The 17,272-nt window shown below is 38.4% G+C and overlaps 1 protein-coding gene and 1 pseudogene across 2 annotated transcripts in view; both read left to right on the top strand.

Moving 5' to 3' along the window:
- SLC25A12 (solute carrier family 25 member 12) overlaps positions 1–17,272 on the top strand; it is a 164,348-nt gene that overhangs the window by 72,669 nt on the left and 74,407 nt on the right. Inside the window, exons 1-2 of one of the 2 annotated variants that reach the window (XM_024561596.4) lie at positions 8,243–8,395; positions 9,331–9,384. In XM_024561596.4, the coding sequence (XP_024417364.1) occupies positions 8,384–8,395; positions 9,331–9,384 (66 nt within the window). In that variant the 5' untranslated portion in view covers positions 8,243–8,383. Of the gene's footprint in view, positions 1–8,242; positions 8,396–9,330; positions 9,385–17,272 lie in introns of those variants that run through there. The other variant, XM_024561595.4, reaches the window with a different exon arrangement.
- On the top strand, positions 6,196–6,537 carry LOC112305838 (eukaryotic translation initiation factor 1 pseudogene; annotated as a pseudogene).

Raw genomic sequence — 17,272 nt, 5'->3', positions numbered from 1 at the left:
CTACTATTGGGGCTACTGGGAATGGAATATGCAGAGTACAGCTTTGATTGAGACTGTTAAGTGTTCTTGGTCAAGTTCCTTCTGTGTTCTCAGCTTCCGTCTTCTTCCAATTAAAAGAAGGCCAATTCTTTCACAATTACACCTAGTTTTCTTCCTTCTTCTGCCCACTAGGCCTCCTAGAGGTCTAACTCTCCTCAAGGTCTAGCTTTTTCATACTGTTTCTTTAGAACTTTCTAACTTAGCCCTGGTTGGTGTGGCTCAATGGATTGAGTGCTGGCCTGCAAACCAAAGGTCACCTGTTCGGTTCGATTCCCAGCCAGGGCACATGTCTGGGTCCCCCATAGGGGGTGCGTGAAAGGCAACAGCACATTGATGCTTCTCTCCCTCTCTTTCTCCCTCCATTCTCCTCTCTCTAAAAATAAATAAATAGAATCTTTAAAAAAAAGAGATTTGTAACTTAAACTTCCTGATTATTCTTTTGATGGATAGAAATTTGTAATTTTAATGAAATCTAATGTATCAATTTCTTAATTTATGATTATTGCTTTTTATGTCCTGATCAAAAAGCTTTATCTCTGAATCAAAAAGATATTCTTTTATGTGTTCTACTAAAAGCTTTATGATTTGAGCTTTTGCATTTAAGTCTATGATTCATCTCAAATTAATTTTAGTGAATGTTTTGAGGTACAGGTTGAAGTTTATTTGTTTTCCCACATGGATATCTACTTATTCTGTGTTATTTGTTGAAAAGACTTCTTGTCCCATTGACTTAATTTGCTATCTTTGTAAGAAATCAAATTATTTTATAATTTTGTATCTATTTCTCAGCTCTCCATTCTGTTTCATTGATCTATTTATCAGTCCTTATTCCAGCCAGTACTATACTGCCTGGTAACTCTTCAATTAACATCACTGATAGGTTCTTAGGAACTGCAACTTTAAGCGAAATGATGTATAATGAAACCAGTTTTATCATAATATAAATAAGAGTTAAGTTCCTATAGAATATATCTAGTCACAAAAACATCACCAAACTTCTAAATAAAGACTCCAAATACTTCTCAAATTAAACATTAAAATAAATGTGAACTATACATACACTTAAGAAAGTTGAATAAAAACAAGTAAGATCATTATTTTTCCAACCTGCTTGGAATCTCAGTTCAGGGTTGCAGGTGGCCAGGAGACTATCCCGGTGGCAGCTCAGGCCACTAGGCAGGGACCCGTCCTGCACAGGGTTCACTCACCTACGCCCACATTCAGTCAGACTGGGACAAGGTAGACACACCAGTTCACCTCTGTGTACCTCTTCAGGATGTGAGAGGAAACCAGAGTCCTCAGAGAGAACCCACACAGACATGGTGAGGACCTGCGGCCCTGGCTGGGGAGTTGATGTGTTTTTCTCACCTATGTTATAACAAATGATGTTGAGCAAAATAACATTATTTGAAGACTTGCTGTATTGATTTCTTTAGCTTTATAGTAAACCTTGAAGCCAGGTAGTGTAAATCATCTAACTTTACTCTATTTCAGAAAAGTAAAGAAAATGTTTACTTTGGATCAGATTTGAAGTGTCCTTCCTTATTGACTTCTAAGTAGAAGGAAGGGAAAGCCTGGATCCAAGTAAATCCTCAGGTGTAGTGTATTTATGGGTGGCTGAGGGACCCAGCAGGATGTTTGGTCTCCCAGCTGTATACTTTTGCTTGGAATCGGAATGTGTGATAAACCACAGTTATTTTTATCCCAAGGCCTAATGCTGCCGTGGCATTTTGGCACATGCAAAAGGTTTTGGTATCATAATTTTCAGCTTTATTCATTAAAAAATGAATTGTAGCAATTGTTGCAGTAAAATATTCTCCATACTTTGGGATTCATGCTACGTATTTTTCTTATATTTCATATAGGTGCAACAGTGAGATTAGTACCCATACAAGGCACTCAATAAATTTTTATTAAATAAAATTTGGCTCAATCCAAATCATTACATTAGAGTGTTAAAAGAAGCATTAAAGCTCATATAGTTCAATTCTTCATTTGATCATAAGGTTTCCCACTCGATACTAGCTTTTACATGATTAGTGCAGTGATAGGGCACTCACAGCCTTAGACATCCAGAGCAGCTCATTCCATTTCTTCCAAAAATCCATTGAAAAGAAAACTGTCTCCACAGGGAATAAAGAAGACTGTGGTCCCAAAGTAAGATCACATTATCCTCACTGCATAATTTATAATACTTATGAGTCAGATTCTGAGGAAGAACTGTTTAGGAAGATGTAATTGCAAGAGTACAACTATTTCCATAGATTTTTGATACCCTGCCCTTTCTCTCCACCAAGATGAGAATTTATTTCAATTAGAGCAAATGTTGTACAGGGTGTATAACACTTTTTCAGTATAGAGAAGCTATAAACATGTCATTTTTCTTCTGGTGTCTAACTACAAGTGTCTTGGGTTGAAATAATTTCTGATTTATTGATTTCCAGGTCAGTCTACCAACTAGAACATAATTTGCTCAAACTTGGACACTTAACCCTTCATATTTCTCCCTAGCCTAATGCCTACCATTTCCCCATATAGACTCTTAGTGAGGGAGGAGTTAAAAGCACAGCTTATAAAATTTATAAGCTTTGCAATATTGTAGTAAAATATAGAGAACCATTTTATACTTCTAGTTATAGGCCAAAACCAATGTACACACAAATATCCTTTGTGTGTGTATGTGTGCACCAAGGTCAGATAATACTATTTATTTTGAATATTTTAAGTGAGCTTCATCTTGATGGGGGCATAAAATCTGGCTTATTTCTCATCATAGCGATGACATGTGTACCTTTAACCCAGGAAGAGCTCTGCTCCTGGTTTAATTAGTCAGTGATAGCTTAATGCTCCTCTAAGTGTCGGTATACCCCCTTGATTTACTTCTTGTAAGGTGACATCCATAGAAGCTGTACAGGATATGGAAACAGAAATACAAATGTACTCATGTCAGTAAAAAAATCAAAGGAGACTGGAATATAAACAGAAATGGTGTGTTATTAAAGGTGGAAGGAGGTCCAGGAGTTGTGGCAGGACAAGCTCATTGGAAATTGCCTCTTCTCTTAATAATTATGTTTTAGTTTATTCGGGCACTAGGCGTTAGTATAATCCTAACTTCCACCAACAGAGCGCCTGGCTGGTATTGAATTAATATGATGTAAGCTGCCTGGGAGTTGAAGACATGCTAGTGTGGTTTGTCTAGTAAGCTCATATTTCAGTTTTGCATCTGGGGGTAGTATAATATTTTCATGGGCAACAACTCCATGAGCACATTTAAATCTCCAGCTCAGTGAAGCTATATATCGAGTCTTTTATGAAACCAATTCTAAAAACTGACTATGACAATCCATTTTCAATTACTCTCTTAGCCTTTAACTTCCAATTTTGCTTTCTGAAATGTCATTCTTTTTTAAAACTATATATTATTGATTATGCTATTACAGTTGTCCTGATTAGTCTATCCCCCTTGGTCCACCTCCATACAGCAACCCCTACTCCCTCAGGCAATCCCACCACCATTGTTCATGTCCCTGGGTCATGCATGTAAGTTCTTTGGCTCCTCCATTTCCTATACTGTATTTTACATCCCCATAGCTATTCTGTAACTGCCTGTTTGTACTTCTTAGTCACAGAACCCTTTCACCCATTCTCCCCCACCTGCCTCCCATCTGGCAACCATCAAAATGTTCTCCACATCCATGATTCTGTCCCTGTTCTTCTTGTTTGCTTAGTTTATTTTTTAGATTCGATTGTTGATAGATACATATTTTTTGCCATTTTATTGATCATAGTTTTGATCTTCTCTTCCTTAAATAAGTCACTTTAACATTTCATATAATAATGATTTGGTGATGATGAAGTTCTTTAGTTTTTTCCTGTCTGGGAAGCTCTTTATCTGCCCTTGGATTCTCAATGATAGCTTTGCTGGGTAGAGCAATCTTGGCTGCAGGTAATTGCTTTTCAAGACTTTGAATATTTCTTCTAATCCCTTCTAGTCTGCAAAGTTACTTTTGTGATATCAACTGACTATCTTATGGGAACTCCCTTGTAACTAACTTCTCTTGCTTGTTTTAAGATTCTGTCTTTATCTTTAACCTTTGGCATTTTAATTATGATGTGTGGAGTGGGCCTTTTTGCACCCATCTTGTTCAGGAGTCCCTATTGTTCCTAGACTGGCATGTCTAATTCCTTCACCAAATTAGGGAAGTTTTCTTCCACTATTTTTTCAAACAGATTTCCAATTGCTTGCTGTTCCTCCTCTCCTTCTGGCACCCCTATGAGGCGAATGTTGGACCTCTTGAAGTTGTCCCAGAGGCTGCTTATACTATCTTCATGTTTTGGATTCTTTTTTCTTCTTGTTGTCATGATTGGTTGTTTTTTTGGTTCCTTATGTTCCAAATCATTGATTTGATTATTGGTCCCATCCATTCTACTGTTGTTTCCCTATAAATTGTTCTTTATTTCAATTGGTGTATCCTTCAATTCTGGCTGGATATTTTTTTTTATGCTGTTGAGGTCCTCACTAAGTTCCTTGAACATCCTTATAAGCAGTGTTTTGAACTCTGCATCTGATAGACTGCTTCTCTCCATTTCGTTTAGCTCTTTATCTGGAGTTTTGACCTATTCTTTCATTTGGACCATGTTTTTTTCCCCCTCATTCTGGCAGCCCCCCTGTGTTTGTTTCTATGTATTAGGTAGAGCTGCTTTCACTCTGTGTCTTGGTAGTGTGGCCTAATGTAGTAGGTGTCCTTTAGGGTCCAGTGGCACAGCCTTCCTTTATCATCTGTGCTAGGTATCAGGCTGTACCCCTTGTGTGGGCTCAGCACACTCTCTTCTGTAGTTGAACTTCAGTTGCTGTTGGCAGATCAATGGGAGGGATTTACCCAGGCCAATCAGCTGTAAGGATTGGCTGCAACCACTGACCACCCACCTCTGTCTAATGTAGCGTATCAGCTGTGCAATGGCAGGGTGCTTTGACTTGGTCTGTAGCGTCCACTGGGTAGCCTGGCCTTGGAATTTCCTGGGTGCTGCAGGCCCCAGTCAGCCTACACTTGTGTTTTGCCCTTAGGGCACCTTGCCTAAACTATAAAGCAACCTGAGATGGTTGGTACTTGTGCTGGGCTTGGACATTTCCAGGAGCAGCCAAGCTATGAATCTAGGCTGGCTGCTGGCTGTTGCTAGTGCCGGGCCTGGGACTCACTGAGGCCAGCTGTTGTTTGTTTGAGAGGACTTAGGAAGTTGTGCAGTATAAGCCAACAGCAGCCATTCATATGGAAAAGCAGCTTGGGGTGGACCTGTAAGTTGGGTGGGGCAGAGTCTCTGGGATTCTCCAAGGCAGGTCAAACAGTGATAGCCAGGTTGGCTGAGTCTCAGATATGTCACCAGTTTGCCAGCTCCTTGGGGGTAGGGTTTATAAAAGGGACAATGGCCTCTGCTCACCCTAATTCCAGACACTTCCATTTCTCCATGTATGCCACTGGTGCCTTTCAAGCTTCTACCCTGGTGCTGGAGCTCAGAAGGAGTGAGTCTGAGTGGGTGAGTCTGTGTGCAGGTTCTTTAAGAGCACCTTCTTGGGACTCCAGAAGTTTCTTCCACTGACTCAATCCCAGCTGGGTTTTGTAGCCAGAAGTTGTGGGGACTTACCTTTCTGGAACTGGAACTCTGGGCTGGGACTCTTTGCCCCCAAAATATCCCTCCAGAATTTTTATCCACGACATGTGGGTGTGGGACCAACCCATTCCACATCTGTGCCCCTGCTACCAGTCTGAATGAATGTGGTTTCTTTAATTGTCAGACTTCCATGCAACTTGATTTCTGATAGTTCTGAGTGATGTTGTTCTACATTTTAGTTGTAATTTTGATGTGGTTGTGCAAAGAGGTAAGTCATGTCTGTTTACGCCTAATCTTGACTGGCAGTCCCTGAAATGTCATTCTTTATGGACTATCCTAATTATCAAGTTTTCAGCTTGTTCTGCAGTTTTAAAATTGTTTCTTGTTTAAAAATATCATTTGAAGGCCCAGTTGCTGAGCCTCTGCCAAGGACCCCGCAACTTTCCCCTTGAACCTCCCTCATTTCCCAACACTCTGTCCCCTCTGCCCACCTTCTCCCATCTCAGTCTTCCACAGGCCATTTGCACCAAGGAAAAGGAATAGAATCATATGCCCATTATCCAGAACCTCCACTCTTTGGTTCCCTTTGCTGATGTAAGTAGGGTGATTATCTGCTTTCTGCTGGCACTGAGGATTATATCCATGTAAGAATTCAACAGAGTAACAGCAGGAAGACCCTTACTACTACTGCCCAAGGGATCGCTGATAATTGTGATAAAAAGAAACTAGTGAAGGCATTTAAGAAGAAATTTGCCTGTAATCGTACTGTATAAGCATCCAGAATATGGGGAAGTAATTCAGCTACAGGGTGATGAGTGCAAGAACATTTGCCAGTTCCATGTAGAGGTTGGACTGGCTAAGAATGACCAGCTGAAGGTTCATGGGTTTTAAGTGCTTTTGCTCGCTGAAGCTTAAGTTGGGATTTCCTTGCAATGAGTAGAATTTCCCTTCTGTCCCTTGTCATAAGTTTAAAAACCTCACAGCTTGTATAATGTAACCATTTGGGGTCTGCTTTTAACTTGGATTAGTGTAATTCCTTCATGCAATAAATTGAAAAGGGCCAAAAAAATATCATTTGAAACTTAAAGAGTCATACATTACTATATTGGCATTTAACTTAAAAAAACCACAATAACAATCAGTTCCAATAGAATATAATCCCTTCATTATAAATAAATACCTTTTTTCACTTAAGTATTTTATTCAAACTGAAGGACCCTGGGCCACTAAACAGATATCCTTCCCTTGTAAAGTAACAGAATAAACATCTTGAGTTTCCTACTTAGAGAAACTTCTAAAATGAGAGAGCAGAGTATCAGGGTCATAAGGTGCTGATAGAACAAAATGTGAGTTTGTACTTCCTTATGTCCAATTACATTGATAAAAACATTGAACAGATTGAAGAAAGATGTAATGGTGGTAGATGGTTAAATCAACTGCAGCAGAAAAGCTCATTTTAGGAGTACTAGTAATGTACTAGTACTCCTTATCAACAGTTGTCATTGGCCACTCCTCTTTCCTTCTTTCTATTAACTTGGATACTAAACCCAAATCTGATTAGTGAGACTGGAGAAAAAGAAGCCTCCTATGAGGGTGGACATTGGAAATATAAAAGGGTGCAGAGGGATTACAGACTTAATTGAGGTCAAGATAAATCTTGGAGTTATTAGACTTTTTTTTTTAAATCAGGGATCATGCTTGGTTTAAAGACACAAACACAAACAAAAAGAATACACTTAGGGATGGGATTGTGTGGAAGCATTTACCATCTGTAAACTTATAGAGGGTAAGGACTTTATATTATCATTAAAAGTAGAACTGTATCTAGCATATAATAGCTGCTCAGTAAGTGTTGAATGAATGAATATGTGGCTCAGTATAGTCATAATGGCAAGATAGTTTTAGAGACATTACTTTGTTTCAAGGGCTAGCTGCTACTACTTCTTAGTAGCAGCAGCTAGGAAATGGCTGGAAATGTTTATATATGGGCAAAGTGGGTCAGGATTCAGTGCCAGCCCAGTCCAAGACAAATAGATTTTTTCCCATTTGCGTTTGTGCCGCACCTCATTGCACAAAGGATTTGGGTGATTGGCAATAAGGACTGAGTCTAATAAAGCTTTATTACATGAAGCACAAATATATTAAGCATATTCATCACATGTCAATTTAGGAGCATATTTCTCAAATTGTGTTTACTTAGTTTTCCCCCAGAGTGAGTGCTTCCCAATCTTTTTTATTGTTATTATTTGCCATTAGTTGTCATTAGTTCATTTATTATTATTAATGGAATATGTTCTTTGATCCCTCGAAATCTTGCTCAAACTAGGCCCCAAGTGTTCCTTTAAGTCTCAGGGTAAAATGACTTTGGCTGAAGTCGGTGCCCAAAGCCACACCCACTAAGAGGCCTTAGGCAACCTGGGGCTTTCCTGGCAACGACTCAGCTGTCAGCAACCCAGCAGCGCATCGGAATCCCAAGGCTGGCATTCCAGTCTTCCCTACGGCAGGCGTCCCCTTCCTCAGCGCAGCGGTGGGCCGGATCTGCCCACGGTTCCCAGGCCAGCTCCCTTTTCTGAACCGGCGGGTCCTCTCCCCGCCTCTCCTTCCCCCCGATCATTTGCATAAGGACGCTCGACGCCGGAGAGCGGGAGGGCGGGCGGGGCCGGGGAGACAGCGCGCGCGCGCCCTGACAGCTGGGCCCTGCTCGCTCCCCTGCTCGTCCCCGGCTTCCGAGCACAGCATGGCGGTCAAGGTGACTCCAACTCTCCACTGCTGCCTTTATTGCATAAGAGACGTTCTGGGCTCCCTGCTTGAAGCCCCTCACCTCTTCCCATTTCCTTCTTTGCCTGGTTCTTAGAATGTCCTGGGGTTCCAGCCCATGGGTGGTAGAGCTGTGCGGGGCTTGGACCGGAGGGAGAGGATGCCTGGTTGGGGGAGGGGAGGGAGGCGGGATTGTGAGTTGGAGGGGCTCCTGAGGACCACGGGTCGGTGAAGGAAGAGTAGTGTCCTGCCCTAATGGGTTTGTGAGCCCGTAGTTGGAGGGCATCGCAAAGGGAGTGGAAGTGGCATGCAAGTCTCGGGGTACCTAAGGCATCTGTGTATTGCGGTGGGGGAGGGCGTAATCGAGCAATTTGGGGCTTAAGTGGGGCCGGAGGCATTGCTTGGCATTTGCGCTGCAGGTGGCAGGATAACGAAAGTATTTGGAAATGTAAGCAGCCTTTCATATTTTAGATTGGGTGGAGAAAGAGAGGGGCGCGGAGATAATTATATTCTGGATTGCTTTCCATGGTTAAGAAAGGCTGCTAGGCCATGCGATTAATTTGGGTGTTTCAGCGTGGTTGATCTACTCTTGCTGGCCTCTTGATTTGAAGTTGGGTGGTTGCTGTGTTGCTAATGGATGTGGGGTAAAGTAATAGATTCTCACTGCCTTCCCATTCCAGTCCAGATGAAATTTATCTAGTAAATGTTCTCTATTTTAGGCTCTTCACACTTGTCTTTTTTCACCCGTAGTCACAGATCTCCAATTTGACAGTTCTTATCAGCATTAGTGCTTTGGTTTATTTTAAACTAAATGCCCTTATAAAAGATAAGAGCATTGATTGTTAGCATTTGTGAACTCTAATCTGAGGCGATTGAGTGGCATCTAGTGAAGTATTAACTGGCTTTTTCTTTCTTTTTTCCTCACAGGTGCAGACAACCAAGCGAGGTGATCCTCATGAGTTAAGAAACATATTCCTACAGGTAAATTGGCTTATGTATATGGTCTTTCACTGGGGGAAAAGGTGTAAGTCTAGTACTTTTGAGGCCTTAACTTTCAGGGATGGTCTATTTTCATATATTTTTTAAAAAATAGGTAGATAATATAGCTTATAATTCTTATTTTAAAGCTTGAATAAAAGTTTTTGTTTTTATTAAAGTTTTATAGAAGATTTTCTTCAAATTACTATTTTTAAAAACATGATTTAGGACATGTAAAAGAACACTAAAAAGAAGAATTTCCAGCTTCCCTTAATTGCTGTGACCAAAATAAAATTTCAAAATGTATTGATATTCTTGTGTAATGATAGGTATGGTGATTGAAACTCTTTTTCTTGAAAATTGCATGATTTAAAAGATTTTAAATTGCATGGTTTTCCTAGTTATAAGCAATTCTCTATGTAATTTTTTTACAGAGATAATAATATTATACCTTTTCAATTTGTGTCTTTTTTGTCTTTACTTTAAATATATATCTGTATGCTTTTGTCTGTTATAAAATGTTATGTGAGATTCTTGCCAGGATCTACCTTCACTTGTGATAAGTTTTAAGGATCAGTGATTTGTCTGTAAACTTAAAAAAAAAGTTGGCTTAGTTCTTTGTTTTGCTTTCTTTTCTTAAATTTCAAAAGTTCCCCATGCAGGAAGTTGTATTTAAGGAGTAGATGTAAAGGAAGTCAAACTAAGGTATTCCACTCAATATTGTTTTTCTCTGAAATTTTCTTTTGAGAACTTTCTATTTAGGACCTGGGTTCTTATACAGAAATTTTGACCTTGGGCAGGTCCCTGTTGGGTATTAGTTTTCTTTGTAAAATGAGAGGTGATCTTTAAGGTTCCTTCCAACTCCAAAAGTCTATGGTTCTATATTAGGAACAGGTTCTAACATATGCTGATGAGCCTGGAATAGATGACATTTTTACCTGTGACGTGGATTGCTTAACCTATTTTGGGGGAGGAGGCTGCAGAGATGATTTTAGGGGAAGTATGATTTCCAGAACAAATATAATTGTAGTAGAAATGCTCTACTTATTGTTTGCAACCTTTATTTCTCACACAAGTTCTTGAAAATAACCAAAAATATGTTAGTATTCATATCATGTGATTATATTCAATTGTTTTGTGAGTTCATGTGATATAGTTAATTTTGTTTTCTAGACTAAGTAGGCATGGAAGAACTCAGTTGAAATGATACGTGATGTAATGAAAAGAGCATTGACCTAAGGGTCAGGAACATTGATTGGGTTCAATTCTCCTTCCTGCCTCTAGCTGGTTGTTGTTCCTGTAGGCTAATATTCTGGACTTTGTGGGCTTCATCTTCTCATGTGGGACTCAAGAGGACTTATGGGGATAGAAATTGAGGTCCTTCTAGTTTTAAAAATCCCATGGGGGGGAAAAATGGTTCTGTATGGATTTGCTTTTTGGGAGAGGAGGGATTGAAGAACAAAGAGAGAGCGAGAATGATGCTAGGTTTTTGACAGCTTTCAAATCTTATTATCTTTTTATATATTATTTTGATAATGCTCTATTTTTATATTGAAAATTGTGGAATTCATAACTGCACATATAGCACTAACTTATAAGCATTGACCCAAGAATTACTATTAGATAACAGAAAACATAGATACATTCAGGAAGGTATACAGCAGTTAGAAAGATACAGTATATATAGTTAGTTGAATCAATTTGAGGACAGTTACCAAGTAACATATTAGATATTTTTTTTTTATTCCTACCTTGAATACCTCGAACTGTACAGGGAATTGTTTAGAAACAGTTTTATTTTAGATGCATATGATTTGTTAATAGTATAGAGATAATAGGGGACAAAGATACATATTAACTACACATTTCTATAGCATTTAACCCCAAAATATTTACCAAGGACTGTTTGCTATGTGCCATGTGTACACTTGTTTTAGTTTAGTACTAGACACCAAGTTGAGTGATCCAAGGGGAAGATTGAGCCAAGACTTGAATCCTCTCTGAGGCCCATTCCCATTCTAAGTTTGTGGTTGAGGGAATCAAGAATAGTGAAGATAAGTGCATAGCCTCTGCTAGGGCAGTCAAATTGACTTGCCTAGATCAGAGTGGCCATGTAATAATAATGACAATGGTTAACATTTATTGATCATTCTGCAGTGTGTTGGGCATTGGCCTGGTACTTCAAGGATGTTATTAATTTTCATAACAACCTTAGGAGGTAGAGTTAGTGTCCCTGTTAAGTAGATGAAGTATTAAATGACTTGATTAATGTGATTTTGTTCATAAGGGACAGAAGCTGGATTCAAATCAAACTGCAGAACCCATACTTTTAACCCTTACATTATACCACTTGTGGGGTCTTAAAACAGGATAATTTTTGAAAGCATATGTGAGGGGCTAATGGCAGCTATGTTTGTTAAGAAGTTAAAGAAAAAAGAGTTTGTTGACTTAGATGATTTTAAAAAAGTGCCTCTTTACTGTAACTACCTAGAATGTTTGACTAAGGAGTTTGGATTTGGAACAGTGGGGAGGCACTGTGGGTTTCTGAGTGGGCAAATTGAAGTGGTGCATTCTGGCAGCTCTTTGTGTTTGCTGGATAAAGTGTGGAGAGGTTGGAAGTAGGTAGGACTATCAGTTAAGAGGCTTTTGAAATAATACAGGTGGGTGATAATGACCGGAGAGGCTGGTGGCTAGGGAAATGGGAAGAACGATACCAGGAACTTTGTAGGGGATGGATCTGTTGAATTTGGTACTAAATATGAAAGTAAAGGAAGGAGGAGTGAATCTGGCATTTTTAGGATAGATCTTCATTGATGAAGCATCTATTTTGAGAATTTTGGTTAGGGGAGGAGTTTAGGTGTGATTGCTAGTAAATGTGCCCTAATAAGTTAAAGTCAGGTTTGAACAGTTACACATTCATATAGGTGGTACATAAATCCCTGTGACTACAGGGATTAAATATAAAATAAGACAGAGGATAAGGACTGATTGGTAAGTAATATCCACAACTGAAGTCAGAAGGAGGAGGATGGGAACTAGGGAGGATGGTCCCAGGGGAACTGAGAGTTTTATGAAAAGGATATGGTCAAAAACTATATGCTGTTATTAGTATAATTTGGTTTTGGTAGAATTTGGGGGTCACTTGGGTTTGGGATCTTTTGAGCATTTAAAGAATACAGAGAAGATTTAATTTTGAATTTTAGAATAGAGTTAAAAGCTCTTTAAAAAAATAAAATTTAGATTTGTGGCATTAACTGTCTAAATTCACAAATAGTCAGTATGGCTCAAAAGTCATTTGTTTTTTAAACAGCACAGTATTCCTATTTGAAAGTGCTAGTATATCTATGTTTAGTGGAATTACGTGTGCAAGTTATAAGAGTAAGGCATTAGCCCTGGCTGGTGTGGCTCAGTGGCTTGAGTTCTGGCCTGCAAACTGAAAGGTCACGGGTTTGATTCCTGGTCAGGGCACATGCCTGGGTTGCAGGCCAGGTCCCTGGTTAGGGAGCATGTGATCTTACACATTAATGTTGCTCTCCCTCTCTTCTCCCTCCCTTCCCCTCTCTGTAAAAATGAATAAAAGCTTAAAAAAAAGAAGAGTAAAGCATTATTATTTTGAATATAGGAAAATAGGCTTATTATTTTTTTCTGTGTTCATTGCTTCTCAAATTTTGATGAGCTGTATTTTCTATTAGTTTTTTTAAAAAAGAACAGATCATAGTCACTAGGAATTTGTTTATTTACTGCTCCTCAAGTTTATAACATTGTAGCACAACAAATGAATTCTTACATGTTAGTCTATGCTGTAATACTACAACCAGTTGTCAAGCTTAAGATTTTACTAATACTACCCTTTCAACTGTAATTTCTTGATTTATCTTTCTTTTCTTACCTCTCTCTCTCACTCGCTATCAGTGACCCAGTTTTGCTACATCAGAAGTATACAGTAGCAAAAAGGAGGCAATAGAGCAGTGAAGAGGGAGGTGAGATGAGGACAACAGGAATGCCACAGGCTGTTTGTTAAAAGCCTGACAAATTTCAAAATAAAAACTTTGTCTGATCTGTACTTGGTGGCAAAAAAGGTTTATCAAAACCTGAGTGAATATTTTTTCAAGAACTCTTCTCCCCCCCCCCCCTTTTTTTTTTTTGAGTTGATAGATCTTCTGTTGTTCATCTATGAAAATATTGTATGGTGAAAGCAACACATGTGGAGACCTCACATTCAGTATATATGCTGGGCCCAAAATGTACTGCAATGTAGAACCCAAACATTGTTTTCAGCCTATTCTTTTTCTCATTATCACCAATGTAATAATAAAGGTCATATTCCATATAAAATTATGAAAATGCTTTTTTTATCTTGTTTATTTAGGATTAGAGAATGAGTGGACAAAGATGCTACTAATGTAAAGTAAGAGTGGTTCTGCCTTTGGGTATTTATGATAACATTCATTTTTATTTGAAAGAACTGTCCTTTTATTTAATAAATATTCGTTTATATATTATGTATTTACTTACTTTTGGCAGTAACCCGGGTCAGAGAAGGAAATGAAGCAGGGCTTTAAGCAGGGCTTCCTTCCGCTTTGTTGGAATACGTATTAGGGTGATATTTTCAAAAGTGTGGAATGTTTGCCATAATATTACAGTAATAATACAAGTAGCAGTAAAAAATGGTAGCATCTACTGAGGCCATATGTGGAGGGGAAAAGTTAATAGGACTTGAAGATAATAATTAACATTTATCTTTAGTTCATAAAATATTTACCATAAAGTATATAGAATTCTCATTTTTAAAAAAAATATTAGGTATTAAGGGCAAACTGGCACCATAGTGAGAGTTTATCCTTGAATCAATTAGAATGATTGAAAAATAACTGAAAACATGAGGAAATTAGTGTTATTAAATGCCATGTTATGTTGTACTAATCAATATATTTTTAGTTGCCTGATATGTGCCAGGCTAGGCATTGTGCTAGGTTCTACCCTCACAGAGCTAAGAGAGAGGAGTTCAGTAAAGGTAGGAAAAGACTATCATTTTTCAAGAGGGTGGTCAGTGAAGGACCCTGAGGAGGTGATGCTACCTCTGAGAGCTAAATGGTGGGTTGAGAGAGTTCCAGACAGGGCTCACATGTACAAAGGCCTAGATGTGGATAAGGGTTTGGTATGTTCAACAAACAGCAAGGAGGCCATTGTGCCTGAGGTATCAGTGAGTGAGGGGGTGAATGGCCAGTAAGAGATGAGGCTGAAGGAGCCTCAGCAAGCAGGGTGTGGTTTATAGGCCACGGAGGAGTTTGGATTTTTTAAGGGCATCATGGAAACCACTGAAGGTCTTTTACTTTGGAAGTGGAATGATTCAATTTATATTTAAGTAGATCGTATTTAAAAAGGTAAAATTGAAATGTAAATTTTCTTATACATTTCTGTATGTCCTCCTGTCCATAGGGCTCTTAGAATACCTTGAGCTGGGCCTCAGGTGACTTTTCAGCTGGGAGGCAGCAGAGTACAGGTGGAGACCACATGGGCTCTGTAGTCTAGCCTGGATTTGAATCTCTTTTTGCTATGTGACCTTAGGTGTTCACATTACTTTTGGATCCTGCTTCCTTATCTGTCTAAGAAGGATAACTACACCTAGCATCCCTGTGTGAGGTCATGAGATAATAATGTGTAAATGGTACCTGACACATGAGAACTGAATAAAGCTTAGTTCTTTGTTCTCTTCCTTTTCTTCTAAGATAAGATGAGGACTTTCTGAACAGGATTTGAGTCCCCAGGTAACTGCCAGACCTATAAAGTGACAACATATTAATATGTGTTTATGACTGTGTACATATAATCAGTTAATTACTAATATTCTTGAAACATACATCTGAAGATGTTCACAAATCCACACATTCAGAAATACAATTGTGAGAGGTAACGGCTTCTCTCAAGTCTATAGATTCTGAGATGGGGGATAGCCATGGTCTCATAATGCGATACCCGAGAGACTGTGTAAGGTATGTGCAGTTTTCTCCTGAACCTTCAGTTGCTCATTCTGGATCAGAGAAGGAATGATAGTCTAACCATAGGCTCTGAAATACTAAAACACAGACCTGAAGAGAAACTTGTAATTCATCTGTTATGTGTCAGCTTTTAAAAAAATCATCATCTCCCTGTTCTCTCCAGTTGTTTTTTAATACTTTGTACGTACGGCAGATCCTTGAGTAACATCATCGGGCTCAACTTTGTTTTGTTGTAACGATGAGGTGCCATAGAATCTTAACTCTTTTTACATCAGTTAGCCTATGGTAAATTGGTTACTTTATACATCGTTTTGCTGCAGTTCCAAGAACCTATTGATGATAAGTAAGGACTTACTATACTGCTGAAGTTTCTGAAGCATCATTCACTGAAGCCAGTGTCATGGCCATTTTTGGGCATCTAAAACAGTGTAATTGGTTACTTACTGAGCCACTGTTTTGTCTCAGGTACTGTTCTAAATGTTTTATACAAATAACATTTAATCCTCAGAATAACTCTCTAAAGTAGATACCATAAGTATTCCCATTTTATAGATGAGGAAACCGGAGCACCAGAAAAGTTAAGCAACTTTCTTGAGGTTATACAGTAAAAGGAAGAAACTTGCTTTTCCTTTTTTTTTTTAACATATAGAATAGTTAATACATATAGAATAATAGTACATATAGAGTAATCTCATTATTGTTCCATAGCCTTTCAAAGCTTTATTATGAAAATTTTAAACATACGCAAATTGAGCAAAAACAGCATAATGAATTGCTATGTACCCATTACTCAGATTAGCCAACCATCATGGCTGATCTTGCTTCATCCATATCACAGCAGCATTGGGTTATTTTGAAGTGATTCCCAGACATAATATCACTGCATCCATAAATACTTCAGTATGTATCTAAAAGATGATGACTCTGAAAAGCCAGCCAAACCACAATAAAATGATCACACCTAAAAATATTTCTTAATAACATGGACTTCCATTCAGTGCTGAAATTTTCCTGATTGTTTCATATTCTTTTTAAGTTGCTTTATTAAAATTAGGGTTTAAGCCAGGTTCATACTTTGTATTTGATTGATTTGTCTCTTAAATCTCTTAATATTTTCCGCTCCCTACAAGGATAAAGGCCCTTCTTTTTTTAATAGTAGAAATCTTGGTATTTAATTAAGACTTACCTACATTAAAACATTCTGTCTCCCTAGGAGCTGTACCTTCCTTGTCAAAGACATGATTTGCCCAGGCTTATAAATATATATGCTCCTTGTATGTTCCCATGGTTACCTACACCAAGAGATGAAAATATTTAAGAACAATGCAAATTAATTATTCAACTTAATCTGCCCTGAGAAGCATTCTAGTTCCAGTTATTGAGTTCTCTGGGGTCATCATTTTATTTCCAAGGTTTGGATATTTTAAGGGGAAAATTGTTTTGGTAGACCTAGTTTATTGTTGATTTCAGTGATTAATGAGGGTCTTGTACCTCCCTCCTGTGTTAGGAATTGCATTGTTTAGTAGCTGGCAGAAGGACTTGGTGTGATGGACAGTAAAAGTACATATATTAAAGCAAAAAGAAAAATAAGCACGTAGTATTTCATGGAAGCAATCTCTCAGAAAGGCAGACATCTGAGGAATTTTCTTTGCAAAATCAAATAGGTTTTGTTTCTAGTGTATGTGAAATATGCAACTGAAAGTGCTAATTAAAATTAGTGTAAAACTGCCTTTCTCCGATGGATGTGTAGTTGATTTTGATAAATATCAGAAAAATTTTGCATCACTAATTAAAATCTGTTTTTAAAATTAATGTGGCTCAAAAAAGTTGTTAAAATTGGAGGGAGGGGGTGGGTGGAGGTGGAAGAGGGTGTGGGGGGATAAATGGTAATG

Source organism: Desmodus rotundus, chromosome 2, assembly GCF_022682495.2.
Source record: "Desmodus rotundus isolate HL8 chromosome 2, HLdesRot8A.1, whole genome shotgun sequence".
Taxonomy (NCBI): domain Eukaryota; kingdom Metazoa; phylum Chordata; class Mammalia; order Chiroptera; family Phyllostomidae; genus Desmodus; species Desmodus rotundus.
This window is presented reverse-complemented; position numbering and strand designations above follow the sequence as displayed.